Source organism: Crocuta crocuta, unplaced genomic scaffold (assembly GCF_008692635.1).
Source record: "Crocuta crocuta isolate KB4526 unplaced genomic scaffold, BGI_CrCroc_1.0 scaffold209, whole genome shotgun sequence".
NCBI lineage: Eukaryota > Metazoa > Chordata > Mammalia > Carnivora > Hyaenidae > Crocuta > Crocuta crocuta.
In genome coordinates this window covers 5,690,735-5,713,775 of record NW_027551566.1, presented here as the reverse complement: position 1 = coordinate 5,713,775, position 23,041 = coordinate 5,690,735, and the positions used below count along the sequence as shown (strand labels likewise).

The 23,041-nt window shown below is 43.1% G+C and overlaps 1 protein-coding gene across 1 annotated transcript in view; it reads right to left on the bottom strand.

The window, feature by feature from the left end:
- KIF16B (kinesin family member 16B) overlaps positions 1-23,041 on the bottom strand; it is a 290,249-nt gene that overhangs the window by 119,281 nt on the left and 147,927 nt on the right. The window contains exons 16-17 of the mRNA XM_077750214.1: positions 9,591-9,673; positions 8,073-8,161 (exon numbers count right to left, since the gene is read on the bottom strand). Of these exons, the coding sequence (XP_077606340.1) occupies positions 8,073-8,161; positions 9,591-9,673 (172 nt within the window). The remainder of the gene's footprint in view (positions 1-8,072; positions 8,162-9,590; positions 9,674-23,041) is intronic.

Below are 23,041 nucleotides of genomic sequence, written 5' to 3'. Positions count from 1 at the left end.
ACAAAGTGATCACCATAATAAGTCTAGTTACCATCCATCACCATAGATAGTTACAAATTTTCTTCTTATGATGAGAATCTTTAAGATTTACTCTTAGAAACTTTCAAATGTGCCATATAATAACATTAACTACAGTCACCACACTGTACATTACTACACATTTTATTACTTATTTACCTACTGGGAGTTTGTACATTTTAACCACCTGCACCCACCTGCCCTCCTCCCCTCTGGCAACCACCAATCTGTTCTCTGTATCTATGAGCTTAGTTCTTTGTTCTGTTGTGGTTGATCCGTTTCTTTAGATTCTACACATAAGTGAAATCATATGTATTTCTCTCTCTCTTTCTGACTTATTTCACTTAGCACAATGCCCTCAAGGTTGATCCATGTTGTCACAAAAGCAGGATTCCCTTTTNTTTGGTAATGGCTTAGTAGTATAGCTAGAGAAGAGATCAGGCAAATAGGAGGTAGGGGACACCGAACTCTACACTAATCACCAGGGCTTGAGCACCTGTTGATCAGAGAAGTCTGTAACAAGTACCCCCTTCAATGAAATGCAGCGTATTGAGGGGCGAGGTCTGGGCTGAACGGCACAGCTTTCCTTAAAGACATCTCAGGAATCCTAGCCTGGCAAGTGCAAAGACAATGCTACTAGTGTTCTGATTTCTGACAGGCTTTATGAGGGTCTTCCTTGTGCAATGAGTTATGCTCCAAGGTGACTGAGCCTCTATCTGTCTTACTCACCCCAGCCCCAGTACAGGGCTGGACAAATGATGGCCCTCAAACAGTAGCTAAAGGGATGAGGGGAAAGTCATAGATGTTGGGAACATCTATTTTACTCAACAGGGGAAACTGCCTTCATCCTGTGGTTTTGACAAGCCAGACTCCAGCTTTGTCCAGGGTTCTGCGGTGGCTGACAGGGTACTCAAATGCACAGTTACTTATGAGAGAAAGTTCAAGGCCTGGGGCTCAGTTTTTCAAGGTTGTACCTATTCTCCCTGCCTCTTGACAACCTGTTCTTCCTCCTCCCCTATCTGTATTTCAGCATGCAACCACCAACCAATGATTTAAGCCAGAAAACTGAAGTCAATGTCTTTACTTCCAACATCCAATTAATCATCTAGGCTTCATGACTTTTTGCTCCAAATGGCTCTGGAGCCCACCCTTCTTCTAAGTTCCTTTGAGTACTGTCTCAGTTCAAGCCCTCACCTCTGCGTCCTTCCTGTGGCTTCCTTGGTGCCACTGTTAGTCAGCTGCCGGAGTGATCCCTGACAATGCAAAGATGATCACATCTCTCCTTGGCTTGAAAAACTTCTTGGATTCCTACCATCAGTTAGGTTTTGAGATACCCAATCTCAATGAGCTGGTTAAACTGAACATGGCAGTGCTTGAGAGAGGTCATCAAGAAATCAATCCACATTATATTTATGTTCATCATTTATTTTCTTTTTTAAAAAGATTTTAAATTTATTTATTTCTGAGAGAGAGACAGACAGAGTGAGCAGGGGAGGGTCAGAGAGAGGGGGAGATACAGAATCTGAAACAGGCTCCAGGCTCTGAGCTAGCTGTCAGCATAGAGCCCAATACGGGGCTCGAACCCACAAACCGTGAGATCATGACCTGAGCTGAAGTTGGACGCTTTAACCGACTGAGCCACCCAGGCGCCCCATCATCATTTATTTTCTATATTTATCGGTGGAACTGAATTTTGAGATCTTCTTTCTTTCTACCTTTCCAGATTTAATATTCTTGAGAAAATGGAAGAGAGTAAAAAAAGTACAAAGAAACATCACCCCCCATACTTATTAGCGTGGCTATTAAAAAAAGAGGGCGACTGGATAGCTCAGTCAGTTAAGCATCCAACTCTTGGTTTCTGCTCATGTCATGATCTCACGGTTCATGGGATAGAGCCCACATTACTCATGCCCTGCTCGTGCCCTCTCTCTCTCTCAAATAAACTTTAAAAAATAAAAAAAAGGAAAAAGGAAAAAAGGAAAAAAAAAGAACAGAAAACAAGTGCTGGCGAGGATATGGAGAATTTGGAACGTTTGTGCACTGTTGGTGGGATGTAAAATGGTACAGCTGCTGTGGAAAACAGGATGCCAATTTCTCAAAAAACTAAAAACAGAATTACCACATCCCCAACAATTCCACTTCTGGGTATATACCCAAAAGAACTGAAAGCAGGGCCTCCAACAGATATTTGCATATCCGTGTTCATATCAGCATCATTCACAGCAGACCAAAGGTAGGAGCAGCCCAAGCACCCATCAACAGATGAGTGGATAAACAAGATGCGGTACATACGTACAATGGAATGTTACTCAGCCTTTAAAAGGAAGGAGCAAGCTCTTACACATGCTACAACAGGATGAGCTTTGAAGACATTACGCTAAGTGAAATAGGCCAGTCACAAAAAGCCAAATACTCCAGGAGTCCACTTATGTGAGGTACCCCAAGTAGTCAAACTTCAGAAACAGAAACTAAAACGGTGATTGCCGGGGTTTAAGAGAAGGAGGGAATGGGGAGTTACTGTTGGGCACAGAGTTTTGGTTTTATACAATGGAGAGTTCTGGAGATGAGCTGCACAGTAACATGGATGCACTGAACACTACTGAACTGTACACTTAAAAGTGATTAAGGCAGTAAATTGTATGTTAAGCACATGTTATCACAATTTAAAATAGAGAGGGGAGAAATGAGCTACCAAATGCCTATGAATATACAGAAAATCTTCTCTGTTGCATTTGGAGCCATATATTTTAATCATGGTCATAAATTCCGGACACGCTAACTGAATTTATAAGAGCATCACACATACACAGGTACTGCGGGCGTGCCTAGAGAACCCGAGCTGTCATCCCTCTCCTACTTCTAATCCAACTTGCCCAACCCCACAGTGCATCTCACGGACGGACAACTCTGTCCCCTCATCCACACTTGGCTTTCAGAATGTTCCCCAGCCAGGCCTGAGCCTGCAGACTCCTCTTAGCTCCCCCTCCCCTCAGCAGGACTCTCTCCTCCCAGCTCTCTCCCCCGTTCGACTCACAAAATTTCCCTCTCCCAGAATCACTTCTCTCTAGCCTGCCTCTCCTACTTAAAAACATCTCAAGGCCTGGGACAGAATCCAGTTCATTTGTGAATCTTGGAACAAATTCTCAAGGACTAAGGGGAATGATTTGGGATTTCTAAGGGGTGAGTGTCCAGGACCACATCTTCGGTTAATAAACTTCCTCACTTTGTCCTCCAAGCTGAGGCAGTACTACAGACTTCTGACAGCTTCCTATCCTCAACTACAGAGAAGAAAGCACTGGACCAGAGGCTTCAGACTGTTTTTCACTTAAGGTTTCTAACAACCCCCACTATCCCCTCCACACCACCCTTCTCTCCTCTCTGGCTCTTTATTCCAGGCATCGTGTCGCTATGGTACTGAGAATGAGCAGAACAGGATGGAATGGGGAAATGTTATGACAGGGACAATTGGGTTGCAGACAAAAGTGTTCCTGTGAATTAGGCTTAGGACTCAGATTCCACAATGCTGGCTGGAGGCAATCTCAATGTCAAGAAAGATTCCTTCTGGAAGTCTCTGGTTTTCTAAGTTACCCAGCATATTACAAGGCATGGCTACATGAAGAGGATAGTTTCCCAGACCTCCCAGGGGCGAGCTGTTTGCACCACTCTCTCCCCTGAATCACATGCTGCCTGGCCTTCGCTCAAAAATGGGCTCACGGGCATGTGCCTGCTCTCCTGGGCAGAAAGAACATTCATCTGACACTTCTAGGTTCTCCCCACCAAAGGCTCTCAATAAATAAGTACTGATCTGTGCAAGCATCTCAGGGCTACTTTTCCATCTTGAGAAACTAACATGCTCTTGTGTCCAAGCAGCTCATTATCTAGATCTAAATAACTGTGTAATGAGGGTCCAAAGAGAAAACATATTTCTTCCAACCGTCTTCCAGTTTATCACGTGGTAGTTAATTTAGGCCGAGGGTATTTACACCTGTAACATCGGAGAAACTAAACACAGCATGACGATACTATAATTCTGCTTCATTTTGCTGAAGTGCTAGAGCAGGCACCTTGTGACACCTATAAATCAGAGCAGGAAATTTTTCTCCAATTATGCCTTAATTCAGGGGCCATCATTTTTCTACAGCAGGTGGCAAGCTGAGGGGGGCTAGACGTCAGGAAGCATGAAGTCAGGCTGGTAAAGCATTGAGTAATTTTAATGTGAATTTTTACAAATGAGTACTGCAAGGGTGGCAGAGACAAAATGTGCCTGTTAACTGAAGCCAGGTGAGCAGGATGCATCTAGAACCATCTCCTCAGCCAATTGCAATGCAATGTAACACAGATGCTGTTTTTCACTTGAATTCTCAGATTGCCTTGGTCTAATTAATTTCATCATAAGACCATCCTCCCATTCTTTGTTTGAGGATCCTGAACATGACCTTGAGATTATTCACCTAACTTCAGTGTCATTTAGGAATTGATCCATGTGACAGAAACACATTCCTTTCTAATAATATGCCATTTTCCACTCTTTGGAATATCTGTGCCCAGAGAAATTAGCAGAAAACTTTTCCCAAAAGGATCTATGTATCCTATGTATCCTAGTAAAATTTCCCTCTTAATATGCTTGCTAAACATTTACTAAGCATGTTATGTGAATGACACTTTAACAGAAATTATCCTGGGTGGTTCAGTCGGTTAAGCGTATGACTCTTAGTTTCAGTTCAGGTCATGATCTCATGGTTTTATGGGTTCGAGCCCCAGGTCGGGCTCAGTACTGGCAGCATGAGGCCTGCTTGGGATTCTTTCTCTCTCCCTTTCTCTCTACCCCTCCCCCACCTGCACTGTGTCTGTCTCTCAAAATAAATAAACTTTAAAATATAATAAAACAAAATACAGAAATAAATATAAGCCACTGACCTCAAAAAACTTCCAATCAAATAGGAAAGACACTCACTGCCAAACTCTTGTGCAAATGCCAGCCCACAACAGTCCCCCCCTGCCTCCCCATCTCAGGAACAGACACACCATCTGCCCAGCTATTCACATCTGAAATCAGATGACCCTTGATTCCATGACACTCCATCTCTGGGGCTACCACCCAGAACCAATCCACTGCTACTTCTACGTGGACAAAGGAAACGGTGTCTTAAATGGTTTCTTGACTCTGTGCTACTTTCTCCAAGTAACATACATCCTAACGTTGGTCAGAAGTTCATCATCAGGCTGCTCTCCTTCTGAAAGCCCTCGAAGAGTTCCCCAGCCCTCTTAGAAAAGAGACAAACTCCTGCCAATGGCCTAAGGGGCCTCATACAGCTGGCCCCCCACCCAGCACCAGCCTCACCTCCTATGACTGTATTCCCTCTACCCTGAGCTCTTGCTGCTCCTCGGATAGAAGCCATTGCACTTGTCCTCTGCCTGGAAGATGCTCCTCTCTCCCCCTTTCTGTAGCTCCAGAGTCTTGGATTAAATTTCCCCTCTTCAGGAAACTCTCCCTGATCACTCCATCAAATACTGCTCAGGACATTTCATTCCCACTTTCTGCACTTATTTGTAAATCCCCTGTGCCTCCCTCTTTCCTCCAGTGAGCTGTAAAGTGATCCTGTCGGGGTTGTGAACAACTGTGCCCCTGAGCTGCTCCCCCACAGCAGGCATGCCGAAGAGGCTTGTTGCTTGATGAGTGTCCATTAGAAAGAGGCGCAAAATGAGGATAACAGAAACGGAGCAATGTAGAGTGAGGAAGGGATGCTTATTTTCAACCGGGAGAGGAAAGCTGGGGATAGCTTCCAGAGGAAGAGATCACATGCACTGTGCCTTAGAGGATATGTAGGTCCATCCTGAAATGCATTCCAGGGCTCTGAAACTAGCAAAAGACAAGCCCCAAAGTCACCGCGAGTCCAGGTAGGTCTGAGCAATGGAAAGGGTCCCTGAAATGGCTGGAACCCAGAACATGCGCAGGGATGTGCTAAGGGAACAGCACGTGGGGCGGAGAGCCTGAGTGACACCATAGGGGCTGGCATTCTATATTTTGAGACCATGGAAAGTCACCAAAAAGTCTGGAGGATGAAAAATTAGTATACTCTAACCTGAGTTTTATAAATGAGAAAAACTGTTGTAACTTAAAAACCAGCAGATAACCAAAAGGCATCACTTTGGAGAGGACTACATATTCACCTATGTTTGGAAGAGGAAAAAAAAAAAGGCGCTTGGGTCACATCTGGAAATGCAGGGGAGAAGGGGGCTCCCAGCTGGTGACACTGTGTCTCCAACAGGGTGAGCTGACCACAGATGAGTTTTGGGTTTTTCAAAGGCACCGAACAGCCACATAACATTCCCAAATGGTTTCAAAGTAAAAGACACCAGGATCAAGGATAAAGAAGCTGGAAACTGGATTCTAGGATGAGAGCCGGGTCCTGGGCTGGGAGATGATGACGAGCAAGGACGCTACACATTCCAGAACAGTTTAGTCAAACAGTACTGAACAGATGGGATTGCAATACTTGAGCTGAAATTAACCCTAAAGACCTGAATATTATATTAAGCAAAGTGAGCATATGAATGACTCCATCGCAGTCACCATAAAAGGCAGTTGCTAATGCTACTGCAAGGCACCGAAGACCTCTAACAAAACATGCCTTCCAAAGCAGCGATAAGCCAGGTGCTCTGAGGGCTTTATCACTATGCTTTATTCAAGACAGATTTATTTGATGAGGACAACTCTCTTCAACAGCTATGTAATAAGATGTGCAAGCTGACCTGTAAGACTGGTAAAGACAGAGACTGACAAAGTTAACCATGGCTTGTACCTGAAGAAGTTCTGGAGGGTGGGGAGAGGCCCCGGGGCTTGCAGCTATAATGTTGCACTAGGTGGTTGTTTTTTGTTTGTTTTGTTTGCCTTTGGGTTTTCTGTTTGCGTGTTTGCTTTGGTCCCAGCAAGGTATGAAATCTGGGCTTCAGCTTGCCTATGAGAAATCCCGGAAACAAAATCAAAGGTTCCTCCCAGGTTTAAACTCCAGTGGCAATGAAGAAATGCCTTGTAGGCAAATCAGCTTTTCACAAGCCAGTGAAGGGACTTGAGCCAAAGGAGGGATGCCTCCAGGTTAGTATCTGTGAGCACTGCCCAGATGGGGTGGGGGCTCTAGGAGAGAACCGGCCCCAGGTCTGAAAAGACCCCCAGCTGGAGCGAAGAAGGGAAAAACACAGTCACTGCATGGGCTGAGACCTTGCGTGGGCCAGCAGATCGCTATAAATTCTCCGCACGTCAAGCGGGGACAGTCATCAAGAGCATTAAGACAAAGGATGTGAGATGCAGAGCACAGTGACCGGCATGGAATGCAGCCACTCCTGGGTACAGGACAGTTTTAGAAGACACTGTTGTCAGTTTTATCTCACTTCTTTACCTCCGCTGCTTTATATGAGTCTCTCTCTGCAGGAAAGATAAAACTGTGGGACCTCACAAAACAGCAAAGGACCCCAAAATCCTTTTGTCCAGTTCCCTGTCCTTAAGCATTTTCATTGTCACCACATCACTACTGAAACCGTGAAGGACCTGAGTAGCTCAGCCCAGCCACAAAGTCCTCTGTGTCCTCAGGGGTCCCCCCAAGGCTTGAAAGCAGTGAACATAATTTCCTGCACTCCTGGATGCCCTCAGAATCAAAACTGTCTGTTATTACAATAAATTTATAAAATGAGATGTAAGTGCCTAAACTAAGGGGATCATGCACTAAGTAATCAAAGAGCCAATTCTAAAATAATAGACAATTACAAAAATGATAATGAAGGCTGTAACAACCCACACTAATGCTTCTTATGCTGTTAAGCAAAAAAAAAAAAAAAATCAGAATACACAATCTCATCTGTGTTGTGATTACAACGAAGTAAAATTATGTACAGATAGAGCAAGGGCTGAAAAGCAACTTGGAAAATGACTATGACTGATTTGCTAAGGAGGCGCGATTACAGAAGTTTTATTTTTATCTGGTGGCTTGAATGGGGTTGACACAATAAACATCACAGAAGTGACAGTCACAGGAAAGGAGACACTGCTGTTCACTCACCCTGGGTTATACAACATGACCGCCGACAGGTTCTCACAGGACTTCGAGAGGTCAGTCATGGACAAGCTGAAGGAGGACAGAAGGCCACTCTAAGAGCAGACACAGGGCAGAGCGGTTACTTTAGCGGACGAGAGAGGGCCAGAGCCCTGGACTCACTGCTCCCACCTTGTGAGACGCAATGAGGTGCATACACCCCTCGTTAGCACACGCGCCAACTGGTCTACCTGAGGGTGCAAATCAGGGACAGCCAGGCAATGGATCCAACTCCAACCTGAGCCTCCAACCTGGGGCCCCGGCATCCCCGGACTGGAGAAGCTAGCCAGGAAGTGCACAACTGCGGGCATCTCCGCACCCACGCTGCATCGAAGTGGAGGGAAAGGTCACCCTCCATCCCTGGTGGGAGCAGGGTCCTATTCTCAGCAGCACTCACATGTATTGAGGGATAAAGATGAGGAGGGAGAAGGGAAGGGAGACCATAAAAGGAAGAGCTTAACCTGTTTGCTTCCATGGAAAGCTATTGGCAAATATATTTTCCTCCCTCTCTTCCTCTGCAACTGTGAACCAAAAAGGGCCCTCCAGGGAGACCCTGGGCTGGAATAGATAAGAGGCTTCAAGGGCTGGAACAAGCAACCATGGAGAAGACTGGGGTTGGCAGCTTTCTCACTATTTCCCAGCGAAGGCACTGGCACCCTTTGGCAGCAGCCCTCACAACAGGAGGCCGACATGCAGGGCTCTGTGACTCAGGGGTGAAGGGCAAACCGTTTAGGTGAGCAGGTCAGGGCAGCAGCACAGGCTGGCCACATGCTAGTTAGGGAACAAGTTGGCCTCAGTCTCTCATCTTGATCATCTGAGACCTGGGGGTAGTAACAGCTGCGGCACAGATAAAGCATTAAAATATGCTGTAGAAGTTTCGTATGGTGCCTGGCTCCCAGAAATGTTAGCTGTAGGCTGTACCTTCCTCAGTCTAAGGACAGTATGGTGTCCTGACACACATTTCTCTCTCATCTCTTCCCCTGTCTCTCAGATCCTCCACCCACCGCCCCCGTCCAGCACTTAAAGAGTACCCTCTAGATGTCCTTCTTCAACGAGCTGTCCTTCACTCACCCCCTCTCTGCTTTACACCCCAACCAGAAGTCTAATGTGCTGTGGCAGAAAATAAAAAGCAAGCAAACTTCTGGATGAAAATGATTCTGATATGGGGTTAACTCCTAAAACAGATCCTCGTAAGTGGAAGTCACTCCCCACTTAATGCAAAACAATGCCCAGCTCCTTTGTGGGGATGGATGGAGGGGAGAAGGGAAGGGTCTAGAAGAAGCCATTTCCCCTCCTGCTCTGGCCTTCACCCAGTTGGCTCTCCTACTTCTTCAGCCAGTTATCCGCTGAGAAACAACTCCCTAGAGTCAGTGCAGGCCACAGCATGACTTTTCTAGTTCCATACTCCAGAAAAATCAAACTGCCCCCACAGCCCCAGCCCCGCCAGAATCAGAATTGGCTCCAGGAGATGTCAGGCTGGCTCACCTTCCTCTTCTCCCTGAGCTTGGCAGCCTCCTTAGGATGGTTAAAGCGAAACATATTGGTTCTTCCCAAGAGTATCACAGCACCTAAGAACACCCAAAAACAGTAATGAGTTCACAGTAAGCAACCTGGTGGGTTGACAACATCAAATCATGGAGTTTTACAGTTGAAATGTAATTTCCAGTGCAGTGCTCTATAAAATTGGAATAATAAGGGAAAGCTGTAGTCTCAAAAGTCTGCTTACATAAGCCAATTTTAAATCTGCAAATATTCTTATTTTTATAGCTGAGTGTCACAATACTCATGTGACCAAGGCAGAAGTGATGGATTCAAGCATTATATTAGGAGATTTAAAACTTAATATCCAGATAATTATAGTTTTGATTGTTCAGAAGAAAAAAAGCAGTAAATTCTGCAAAGAGATGCTGTAATACCAACCAAAGCATATGGTCACAAATTTGGGAGATGTTTATTAATGCCAGTAAAAGGAGAAATCCCGAAGGAAAGTGCTTTTAAAAGAAAACATGGTATAATCAATTGGCAGAGTACAGGTTACCGCTACTAACATCTACCTCAGAGTTTGACAGGAAAGAAACTGTACACATAGGGTCTGTTACCATGTGAAAACACTGCTTCTTGTTAAAGCCCTGTTAAAATTTGGGTGGCCACATGAGATACATGAGAAAGGCTCCATTGGATGGACCAGGGTCCTGCTTATTCAGAAAACAATGGTGTAAGAGGCAACAGAATGCAAAGCAAGTACCCAAGGGTAATAAAAATGCTAGGTTGGGGCAGGGGCGAATTTCAGCATTATTGAGCAAATAAGCAGACACTTTTTTTCTTTTATAGTTTATTGTCAAGTTGGTTTCCATATAACACCCAGTGCTCATCCCCACAAGTGCCCTCCTCCATGCCCATCACCCCCCTTCCCCTCTCCCCCACCCCCATCAGCCCTCAGTTTGTTCTCAGTATTCAAGAGTCTCATGGTTTACCTTCCTCCCTCTCCCCAACTATTCTTTCCCCTTCCCCTCCCCCATGGTCCTCTGTTAAGTTTCTCCTGTTCCACATATGAATGAAAGCATATGGAATCTGTCCTTCTCTGCTTGACTTATTTCGCTAAGCATAACACCCTTGAGTTCCATCCATGTTGCTACACATGGCCATATTTCGTTCTTTCTCATTGCCATGTAGTATTCCACTGTATAGATGAACCACATCTTCCTGATCCATTCATCAGTTGATGGGCATTTAGGCTGTTTCCCGTGATTTGGCTATTGTTGAGAGTGCTGCTATGAACACTGGGGTACACGTGCCCCTATGCATCAGCACTCCTGTGTCCCTCGGGTAAATTCCTAGCAGTGCTATTGCTGGGTCATGGGGGAGTTCTACTGTTAATTTTTTGAGGAACCTCCACACTATTTTTCAGAGGGGCTGCACCAGTTTACATTCCCACCAACAGTGTAGGAGGGTGCCTGTTTCTCCACATCCTCACCAGCATCTAGCAAACACACACTTTCTAAATTCAGAGCTGCTCAAAGCTGGCACGGGTGCTACAGAAGGCAGTGAGCTCCTTGTCACCAGAGGCATCTAAGAGAAGCGATGTTCCAGAAGAGATTCACTGTGTTGCCTGGTCCCATCCATACCCAAGAGTCTACTACATCTCCGAAGAGACCCCCACGTTCAATCCTTGCCCTGAAAAAGAGTGCAACTTCCTTTTGAGGACAGAACAGACACACTGAAGTCAACCATAGAAGATGACACGTGATGAGGGGTCAAGAATCTAAGTGATGTGTGCAACGCTAAGACCTACGCTCACATGGCAGCTTGAGGACAAGAGAGGAGGCTCCAGTTTGGGGTAACCACAGGGAAGGACTAAGCCTTGCCAGGGGAATGGGCCTGTCCTGTTGGGAGAGAGGAAGGAGTCACATCCACCCAAAATGGAGAGCACCGGGAATAGCACTGGAATAGAACAGGCACTGGGTAGACGACACAGAGACACACTGTGAGGACTTAGAGAGCCAAGGTAGAGAAGCTGCACCAAATGTCACAAACTGATGGCCCAAGAGAAACTTCAGCTCATAGATGTTTTGTGTACCCCATGAAATCTTAAAAACTAAAATTATTAGCTGCCAGTTAAAAATGTGCAGTCATCATATAAAGCTCTAAGTTCCTTTCTGATTTCTCTTCAAAGACTAGAAGGTATGGCATCAGTAGATCTGTATTGCCACTTGGCAAAAATCCCTGGGCTGCTGAAGGCTGCCTCATTTGGACAGAGCATGTGACCTGTGGGGTAATAGCAGTCACCAACCTCTTTGCGTGGCTACTACTTNAAAACCTAACAGGTTTAGACCATAACCCCGGGGAGTTGCTGAAAGGGTGGGTTCCAGCAGTTGTCATTATTGAGTGGAGATGGAGTCAGTATGAAAAGAAGAACACAGTTTTCGTAGACTTAGAAGGATAGCAGTGAATATTAAACAATCTATGATCTGCTTATTCCCCTCATGTAAAATTATATTCATATATTTTCCGATTATGAAAAGGCACCATTACCATAATTAAGAAAGGTACTTTCCATGCCTTTTATGACCAGGACTCAGAACTGTGTGCCACACAAAGAAGTCAAAAGTTAAGCAGCCATGTCTAGGATATATGTATATTTAATGCTCTGGAAGTGAAATTAGAGATTAATAAGGCAATCACATTCAATGTGCTAATTACATTTAATCCAATTCCTTTTTTTTTTCCTGTTAATCAAATGGCCAGCCATGCAGGTTGAAAATTGCTAAAATATGTTAATGGAAAAATAGAATGGTATTTCAGAGACATATTTCATATCATACTGAATCATTGAAAATAATCTTGCCACCCACGTATTTGCATGAAATACACATAAAAATCCTTTTAAGAGTTATATAAAAGAAAACAAAACTGTTCATGACCATTCCTTGTTTCCACCTAAATAATGTGCATAAACTGCCTGGCACATAAAAAGAGGCCCTGTTAGGGGCCCCTGGGTGGCTCAGTCAGTTAAGCATCCAACTCTTGATTTCAGTCCAGGTCATGATCTCATGGTTCATGAGATTGAGCCCCACGTCAGCCCATTTGTGATTCTCTCTCTCCCTCCCTCTCTGCCTCTGCTGTGTGTGCACTCTCTCTCTCAAAATAAATAAATGAACATTAAAAAAAAAAAAAGAGGCTCTGTTAAGGCTGGTTTCTTTCTATTTAACTTTATTCCTTTACTCAACAAACCTACTGACCTAAAAAATTTGCTTCATTTTTACATTATGCTGCTGTTCATTCATTCATTCATGCAACAAGTACTTAATGAACCCTGACTGCATGCTAGTCACTGTGACAAGTATTGCAGATACAGAGTTGAACAAGTCAGACCTATGCTCTGCTCTCATGCAACTTATAAGCAAGACAGAGAGGTGAATAATCAAATAACTCCACAGGAGATGCAAAGCTTAAAGGAGAGATACCCTGCCCAGTACTCAAAAAGCACATAAGAAGGTTGATTTAGAGATTAGAAAACAGGCCCTAAGGGAGGTGGGAAGCAGTGCCTAAGACAAGCTCTGAGGATGAAGCAGGGGGAGTGAGGGAGTGGCACATGTAAAGGTCCTATAGCAAGGAAAAATGATGGTGGTGGTGGTGATGATGCTGAGTGACAGGAAGACAGTTAAATGCCTATGGCAGAGGAAACATGGAAGAACAGTACATACAATGAAGCTTGAGAGAGGGAAGCAAAGAGGCCACATAGAATCTTTCAAGATACAGTAACGCAACTTTTATTTCATGTAGGTGCAAAAGAAGATGGTGAAGGGCTTTGTGCACCATCACATGATTGGATGAGAGTTTTAGAAAGTTCATTCTTTCGGCTGTTTGAAGAAAGAACTAAAGAGGGCAAGAGTAGATGAAGATAAATAACGTAGGAGGCTACTGCAAGAGTCAGGTCAAAGACAATGGTGGTTCAGCACTGGGGGGGAAGTAGAGAGTAGAGAAGGAGAGTAAACAAATCAGGAAGATAGGTAGAAGATAAGATCAATAGGACCGCATGATGGGCTGGATATGGGGACAAGGGAGGTGAGGACGATGCTCCTGGGTACTGGGGTGCAACGGCTGGTTGGATGGGGAGCTGTTCACACAGATGGAGAACACTGGAAAAGGACCAATACTGGGTTGGGAGAGAAAGCCTGAGTTTGGTTGTATACACAATGAATCTGAGATGCCTTTGGCAGGCAGAAATATGGGTCTGAAGCTCTAGAAGAAATCTATCGATATCTATCGATCAGTCTATCTAGCAACCTACCTACCAACCTACTTACTCGTGAATATATATAAATGTATCATATGAATGTATGGAACATTGTGTGTGTATACATACACACACACACACACACACACTCAGACACACACATGCACCTATGTGTACGGACACACACATGCCCCTATGTGTACGTATTACCTAAGATCTGTGTATGTAAGACTCAGAGAACGGGCCCTGCCCCAAACTCTTGGTATGGCCAAGGGTGACTTAAGCTCAACCTTTCCAGAATTCAGTTTCCTCATCTAGTCATCAAACTGGATACTTTCTAAGGTTCCTTCCAGATCTCAGACTCTCTTTAACTATGAACTACTCCTTGATCTGAGGTTCACATGATTAATCACAGCAGATGGACTTTTCTGATGCATTTAGTTTGTAATTTTTAGAGTGTATCTAAGCCTCCTTAAAATACATGATGGCTTCTTTGAGTTTACCTCAGAGCCTGTTAAATACCAGAAGGTATTTAACAAGACAAGTTCCAGATGGTCTTAAAAGGAAATGGAAGGGAAATGACATTGTAAAAGGGTACACAGAGGCACCTGTTAACAACCCTCCCCCCCCAAAAAAGTTTCACTTAAATCCCTATGAATGAAACCACTGAATACTGATTTCACAGGGGATTTTCCATTTCAGTATTTCAGGTATACTGAAAGTGAAATTATTTTGTTTCATTTTTTAATGTTTATTTATTTTTGAGAGAGAAAGAGAGAGAGGCACGCAGAGAGAGAGGCAGAGGGAGAGGGAGACAGGAAATCTGAAGCAGACTCCAGGCTCTGAGCTGTCAGCACAGAGCCCAATGCAGGGCTCCAACTCACAAATCATGAGATCATGACCTAAGCCTAGGTCAGACACTGAGCGTGAGACAGACAACTGAGCCACCCAGGCGCCCCTGAAAGTGAAATTAAACATGTAAACACTTCTGAGGATTTCTAAGAAGTATGGTGACAATAATTGTTAATATCACTATTAATCACTCTCAAATTTCATGTGAGATTTTCTACTTCTGCTACTACACAAATAAATCAACTCTTTTTATCCTATTAAATGTTGTCATGAATATTTCTGAGGTGATGATGTACAAATTAATTAATTCTGGGTTATAATTAACATAAACATGTAAGAAAACTGTATTTCCCAAAAGTGAATGGTCCAACATAACAGGAGTTTAGAGGCCAGAAAGTAAAGGGCCCAGGGAAATTTTGCTTTGGGCTCCAAATTCCGAATTTAATTACTTCAGAAAGCCTCACCCCCACCCCATGAAACACACAGACAGAATATAACCCCTGGCTAAAGCATACTCAGTGAAAGAGAAGTTTTCATTTTAGATACAATTGTCAGAAGGCAAAGATCTGTCTAGGAACATAATTTTCTGAATTTTTTTTATGTTTATTTATTTTTGAGAGACAGAGAGAGAGACAACGCAAACAGGGGAGGGGCAGAGAGGGAGGGAGACAGAATCCGAAGCAGGCTCCAGGCTCCGAGCTGTCAGCACAAAGCCCATTGTGGGCTCAAACCCACGAACCACGAACCAAAGTCAGACGTTCAACCAACTGAGTCAACCAGGTGCCCCGGGGAACATAGTTTTCTAGAATGGTAGTGAGATACAGGTCAGGATAAGGTAGGATGGGTGAAGTTCTTAAAACTTGCTTGTGTGGGATAATTTTCCTTCTGATTTAAAACATCTTCAAAATATTTATATTAAAATAAGTTATGATGCTGGCACCATTTGGGGGTCCTAATAAAGAGAAAGTCTAATTTCCACTAATACATGCCAGTACTTGAGAACACATTAAGAAATATGTTCGAAAGTCTTGGACTCCTGTGACATTGATGTTATTATTTAAGACACCTGAATTACAGTAATTTTTCTCTATCTCAAAATGGCTTCAGGCAATGAGCTGGGGAAGATTAAGACCTGACATGGTGCTTGTGGTAAGAAAATTTCATATGAATACTGACGCATTCAAACAGGACATGCGGCTTGGGGTTCACAGCTAGCCTGGATAAGTGACAGGCAGTCGGCATCAAGGGTAAAGGATGTCAGTGTCACAGCATGCCATCGGGTCGTCTGCCAGTATTTGTGAAGGATATAAATACACATGACACCTTATCAAAAGGCCACATAGGCCTGGCCCCTTCCCTTTCAACATTTATAATTCAAATATGGATTTACAATTTCCTGCCTTAGATAAATCACTTAAACCCTTGTTTATGTTTGGTAAAGTAAAACTTGCAAACCTACATTGTGAGACTCTGGAAAAGAAAGTAAATTGATTTTCAGTCTTTGTTATTGAGGTTTCCTGCCAAATAACCCATCAAGACTTCTTTGCCCAACTGTGTGAACGGGCTGACTCTGGAGCTCTGTAAAATCCCAAGATGCTCCAGTTCCATCCCCAAAGAAATGTTTAGATGTGTGTGGGGCTGGGGCAAGTGGGGGCTGATTTTCTCTTCTGAAAGCCCGAGGGAAGATGCAAAAAGAATATACGGAACAAGTTCCATCCTTCTGAAGGATAATGCAGAAAGTGTATGAAACAATTAGAGGATGATTCCAGACAGCAGAATATAAAATGACAAGTTCTAAGGTACTGAATGGAAGGCATTATACTAACTGGGCAGGGCTATTAGTAACTTTACTTTCTATTCTTTGTTACCAACAATACCATTTATTCTGTTAGTAACAAGCTCAACTATTCCGTTCTAGCCTCCTACACACTCCAAGCTGTCAATATTTTATTGTTCCTTCCAAAATAGTTCTTCCAAAATGCCTCCCTTCTCTCCAAGCAGCAACAACGGTCTCTTCCCTCTATCAGTCCTCTTGTCATTGCTCATCTCCAAGGCCCCTGGGGCTACACGAATACTGCCCTGTCTTTTATGTCAGTGACCATGCTACACATTTAACGAATGTTAAGCACCTTCCAGTCCACGGTTCCCAAGCCCTAGAAACCTGCCGTGATTCAGCAGCCCTGGTCCCCCCCCCAACTGCCTCTGTCTTCCTCCTCACCCACCTCCCAGGCTTCAGACACTTCTTCACGACACACTTTGGTCAAAGCACATCTACGTCACTTCTTCACCATGTGCCATTTTGACAAATGCATCATCTACTTCAGAATTCAGCTTTGGGTAAATTTCTCCACTGTTGGCAATCTACAGCCACCCTGTGGGAGGAGTTTTGGCTCTGTGCAGGTGGATGGGCGGAGTTTCCCCCACCCTGTCTGTCCCACTGAATGCCACTGCAGTGTAGGCAGAATGCATGCAGGAGTTACTTCAGGGCCCTGACAAGTAAGCAGGAGCAGGCGGGCTGAAGAAGACAGGGATCTGAAGCACCAACGGACAGACAGGAAATGTACCATTTACACCCTCCAGTGTTCCCTGGCTTAGTCTAGGAGAGACCCAAACGCTGACATGAGCACAACTGAAAGAGCTCCAGGAGAAGCCCTCTAGTTCAGATTCAAGGTGGAGCCAGAAGGTCCCCTGGCAGCAACAGAGGAAGAGAGGAAGAGAGGAAGCAGCAGGGGGGCCACAGATGCCTAAACCTATGAGGAGGGGAAATCTCTCTCCAATCAGAAAAGCTGTGATCTCCATGAGGGTGGGACATAGCTTCTCTCTCTCTCTCTCTCTCTCTCTCTCTCTCTCTCTCTCTCTCTCTCTCTCTCTCCCCCCTCTCTTCCTTCTTGGGCCCAGACTTGGGCCCAAGCACAGAAAGAACATGAAAGAGTAGTATAAAGCTCTAGATTTTTAGCCAGATGACAGAAAAAGAAAGACTCGTCCGTGTTGACACAGAAGGAGTAGCTCAGGAAATCAAACTCACAGAACTATTTATGAACTCTTGGGCCACTTAGTTCTGACCCTAACAGCATACAAACCTTCAAGAAGTGACCTAAGATACAGACCACTGCTCAGGTCCCAGACAGGCCCTTGGGTAGCACACACACGGGACAGACCAGAGTAGCACTACAAAGGCTTTGCATATTGAACTAGCATTGGAACTAGCATCACAACCCCCAGAGGCTAATTCTAACTTATGGTCTGAATCCAACCAGGTCAACTGCCTGCTAAAAGGAATCAAAACAAAACAAAACAAAACAAAATCAATCTAAACAAGATTCAGAGTCTCATATCAAAATATCAAAAATGTCCAGGATGCAGTCTAGCATTGCTCAGCACATGAAGAAGTGGGAAAACCTCAACATGCATGACAAAAATCAACCAACACATGTCAACGTGGAGATCAGAGATGCTGAACTTATTGGATAAGGATTTTAAATCAGCTATTATAAAAATGTTCAAAAATAGGACAATAATCTTGAAAGGTAAAATGCTATAACAAAGAAATAAAGGATATTTATTCAAAGAAGAATCAAATAGTACAACTGAAAAATACAACAACCAGAATAAAAATGCACATTGGTTGCACTTAATAGAAAGGTAGAGAAGACAGAGAAAGAGTCCATGAACTTGAAGACAGACCAATTAAAATTATCTAATCTGAAAAGAAAAAAGAGGGATGCCTGGGCGACTCAGTTAAGTGTCTGACTTCAGCTCATGTCATGATCTCATGGTTCGTGAGTTCAAGCCCCATGTCAGGCTCTGTGTTGATAGCCCAGAGCCTGGAGCCTACTTCAGATTCTGCGTCTTCCTCTCTCCCTCCCTCTCTCTCTCTCTCTGCCTTTCCCCACTCATGCTCTCTCTCTCTCTCTCAAAAGTAAACATTAAAAAATTTATTTAAGAAAAAAGAAAAAAAGTTTACCAAAGGGTAAAACTAAGTAAACAGAGCCTCAGGGACTTGTGGGACAATACGAAAATACTTAACAGTCATGTAATTGGAGTCCCTTAACAAGGAAAGAAAGACTATAGAGTGGAAAAAGTTATTTAATTTTGACTATGACTGAGTAAGTATAATAACTGAAAAGTTCCCAAATCTGGAAAAAGACATAAACCTACAGATACAAGAAGCTGGGCAAATCCTAAACTGGTAAACATCAAGAAGTCCACGCCAAGGCACACTGTCAAGCCACCCTATGGAATGTGAAGCTAAAAGTGACATTTAAAAAGGAACAGAGAGGGGTGCCTTGGTGGCTCAGTCGGTTAAGCATCCGATTTTGGCTCAGGTCATGATCTCGTGGTTTCTGAGTTCAAGCCCCACGTCAGGCTCTGTGCTGACACCTCAGAGCCTGGAGCCTGCTTCAGGATTCTGTGCCTCCTTCTCTCTCTGCCCCTCCCCTGCTCATGCTCTGTCTCTCTTTGTCTCCCAATAATAAATAAATGTTTAAAACAAACAAACAAAAAAGGAACCGAGAGATCATGAAAAATAGATGTGATGACTCTAACAAGAAAAGGTGAATCAAATAAAGAGAAGAAAGAGGTTAAAGAGACTGACATATAGTTGTCATGTACAATGACATCTGGGACACCAAGAAACTGTCTTCGGTGTCATTAATTTTGGTCAGCTGGTCTCACATCAGATGTTCATCAGCATCACTTACGTGGCTTGTGAAAAACTAAAGCCCCATCCCTATATTTTCTGGCTCAGTAGGTCTAGAATGGAGCATTTCAAAATGCTCTAGGTACTACTGATGCTGCTGATCTGGGGATGCACTTTTAAGAACCATGGGCTTTGGAATGTTCATAGCAGCACTCTCAACAATAGCTAAAACATGGAAAGAGCCTAAGTGTCCATCAACAGACGAACGGATCAAGAAGATGTGGTTTATCTATACCATGGAATACTACATGGCAATGAGAAACAATGAAATCTGGCCATGCGTAGCAACATGGATGGACCTTGAAGGTGTTATGCTGAGCGAAATAAGTCAGGCAGAGAAGGACAAATATCGTGTTTGCACGTATAGGAGGATTACAAGGAACTTGACGGAAGAACAAGGGGGAGAAGAAGGGGGGAAATGGTGGGGGAAAGGGAGAGAGCCAAACCATGAGAGACTCTTGAATGCTGACAAAAACTGAGGACTGATGGATGTGGGGGGGAGGAGGGATGGGCATGGAGGAGGGCACTTGTGGGGGTGAGCACTGAGTGTTATGTGGAAACTAATTTGACAATAAACTATTTGTAAAGAAAAAAAAAGAAAAAAAAAGAACCATGGGCTTTGGGTAGATAGTCTTTAAGAAGAATCAGGGCTTTGACTTTCAAAAGCATCTGCTGAAACATCCATGTACAAGAGACAGGGATCAGATGTACAGATCTCAAGTCTGAGGAAAAAAATCTAATGATAATGAGTGCTTATGAGCAAGTACAGATGAGTTAAATCGGAGGCTAGCCACTGGTTATCTGCTGGCCGTCTGCAGTATATAAAAGATCTCTTCTGTTCATTAGATACCTTGGCTAAGCTGCTGGAAGATCCATCTCCCTTGCTAGTTCCACTAAAATTCTTTTTTAATTTGCCACTGAACAACTCACAGCAGCACTTAAGCAAATGAAAATTTTATCAAAGCTTCCTCAGCTCCACTCCCCAGACAGTCACCTGTTACCTCTTTCTGAGTGCTTGAATAGATGCAAATACATTTTGGCACTCAAGCATAACACATTCAGATGCACCTAGGTGTAAAGTCCCCAGATACAGTTTCTGCAGCACGTCTAAAAGAAGAGATGAACGTTCAATGGCTCTGAAAATCCCGCAAGATGACCAAAGGAATCCACTGATGTGAATGGGAAAATAAATTAGCTTTTAACAACTATCAGCTTTAAAATAACTGTTTACAGTAAAAAGACAAAAATAGTAATAATTAACATAAGAGAGACTAGTTCCTGGCAATTGTACAGAAAATGCTGAAATACTTTTTGACTTGTAACTCACTTGATTTTTGTACCATTTCATTTTAAGTATTTGTAAAAAAGAAGAAGACAAGCCTAAGGTCACTACCAAGATCTGCTCAAAGCCTGTGCACTAGATACCATGGTCCAACTGATGCTCTCTTCTCTAGCAATTGTCTCTCCTTCTACAGAATCACACTGTGGAATTATTCTTTACAATCACTCTATGCTATCGTGGGAGTGAGGAACACTAAGCTCCAGAGAACAGAGCAAATGAAGAGCACGGTCAGATGCAATGCTGCATATGCCACACATGGTTTCTGGACAAACTCAGAGAAAAGGAGGAGAAAGGTTTCCTGTGCCAGGCTTTAGGCAACATACATTCTGTATGCCATTTCATTTAATTCCCGCAGCACTAGCAAACACTTTTCATTTAACGATGTTGCCAGACGGAAATACTCCTGTAATTTACGGCAGGGGAAGTACTGTTTATGCAGTCTCAAAGAAGTAAGGCTGTAAACTGACAGAGGTTAAAAAAAAAAAAAAATCCCCACAATGGTGAAAATCTGCTAAATACAGGTAAATCTCTTATTAGCTGACATTCACAAGTATTTTAAGTGATCTAGATAAGGAAGTGGTAATTACTGCCTGTGCTTTTTAATGGGACAGCCTAACTAACACATTTCCAAATGAAGTAATTTACTAATGAAAAGAGACATTTAAATACCAAATGTCAGCAATAAACTGGAAACTGGTAGTGAAAAGACAGGAAGCTGCTGGTCTTGCAGGGTAAACCGGTAATCCAATCAAACGCAGAGTTAATACAGTTAGATCACTGTGACTTAGGTTAACATCCATCTCTTCTTTTTATTTTTTTATTTTTTTAATGTTTTATTTTTTTTATTTATTTATTTATTTATTTATTTATTTATTTATTTAGGAGAGAGAGAGAGACAGAGTACGAGCAGGGGAGGAGCAGAGAGAGAAAGAGAGACAGAATTGGAAGCAGGCTCCAGGCTCCAAGCTGTCAGCACAGTCTGACCCGAGGCGGGGCTTGAACTCGTGAACCGGGAGATCATGACCTGAGCAGAAGTCAGACACTTAACTGACTGAGCCACCCAGGTACTCCAACATCTATCTCTTCTTGATACCTTTATTAAATCGCTTCATGGGCAAAAGCCAAATAATCTTTGGAGTATGAATATACTGATATGTTTAATTGTTTCTCAATTATTATTATATTTTATAAGTCCATATTCTTTCTCTTTCACTTTGGTCTTGCTTTTTTGTTAAAGGATCAAATCTTACAAATACAGCTGAAAATTCTTTTGTAGACCTACCTGATAAAGGACACCCCCTTCCTTTCCAGAGGTTAACACCATTCCAAAGTAGGCATGTGTTAATCCCATCCACATCTTTTTGTTTTTCCTACATATTTTCATAACCGAAAACAACACACTGTATACTTTGTGTTTTTAAAATGTGTTCCAGTTCTCATTTTAATAATCCTCAAAAACTAAGGTATGTGAAGCGAAGAAGTCTAACCCTTAATTAGAGAAGGATTGTACACATGCTTTCCTTGGCCGGATGTTTCAGTCTGAAAGTATGTGCATTTAAAAAAAACGGTATTCCTTTGCTTCTTTCATATAATGCCTTGAAACACAAAGTCATCTTGCATTTCACTGCCCTAAGACTTGTTAATGACATTTGTGCTCGGTGCACGGGTGTTTTAACACCTCAGAACATGGCATTTTTATGTCAGCAGAGCACCAGAGGGGCTCAAGCCCAAATCACGGCACCATGGTAATAAAACAGTTAAGATACCCTACAGGAAAAGTCTGACCATTAACCTTAAATGTCAATTAGTACTACTACTTTCCTAGGACAAGTCAAAAATTTAGTTTTAGTCATCACTAACCTGAATAGCCATATGTTTTCAATGGACTTTCAATTAAGGTAAAATCTTAAGATTAAAAAAACACTTGATAAAAATACTATATGGGAGATATAATTATTACTTACCTACGATGATGCCTCAATTCACAAGAGAATTAGAGACATAATCATAGCCACATGAGCAGATGGCAATGGAATAGTAAGCAAATTCTTTGATCTAAAGAAATAAGCCAATAATCTTGTTTCTGGGGGATAGGCAAAGAGTAAAAGATAACCCCAATATTGAATGGTAAGTTCTAAGCAGTTTCTCTGTTAAACAGTATGTGCTCTAAACGTTCCTTTTACAGTGTATTATTTGGACCCTCAGGCTGATTTTCTCACAGAAACACCATTACACATAAAAGTTAACCTCCAAGAGAATCCACAAGAGACTATTTGACCCATAAATGGGACTACTTGACCCTTTTG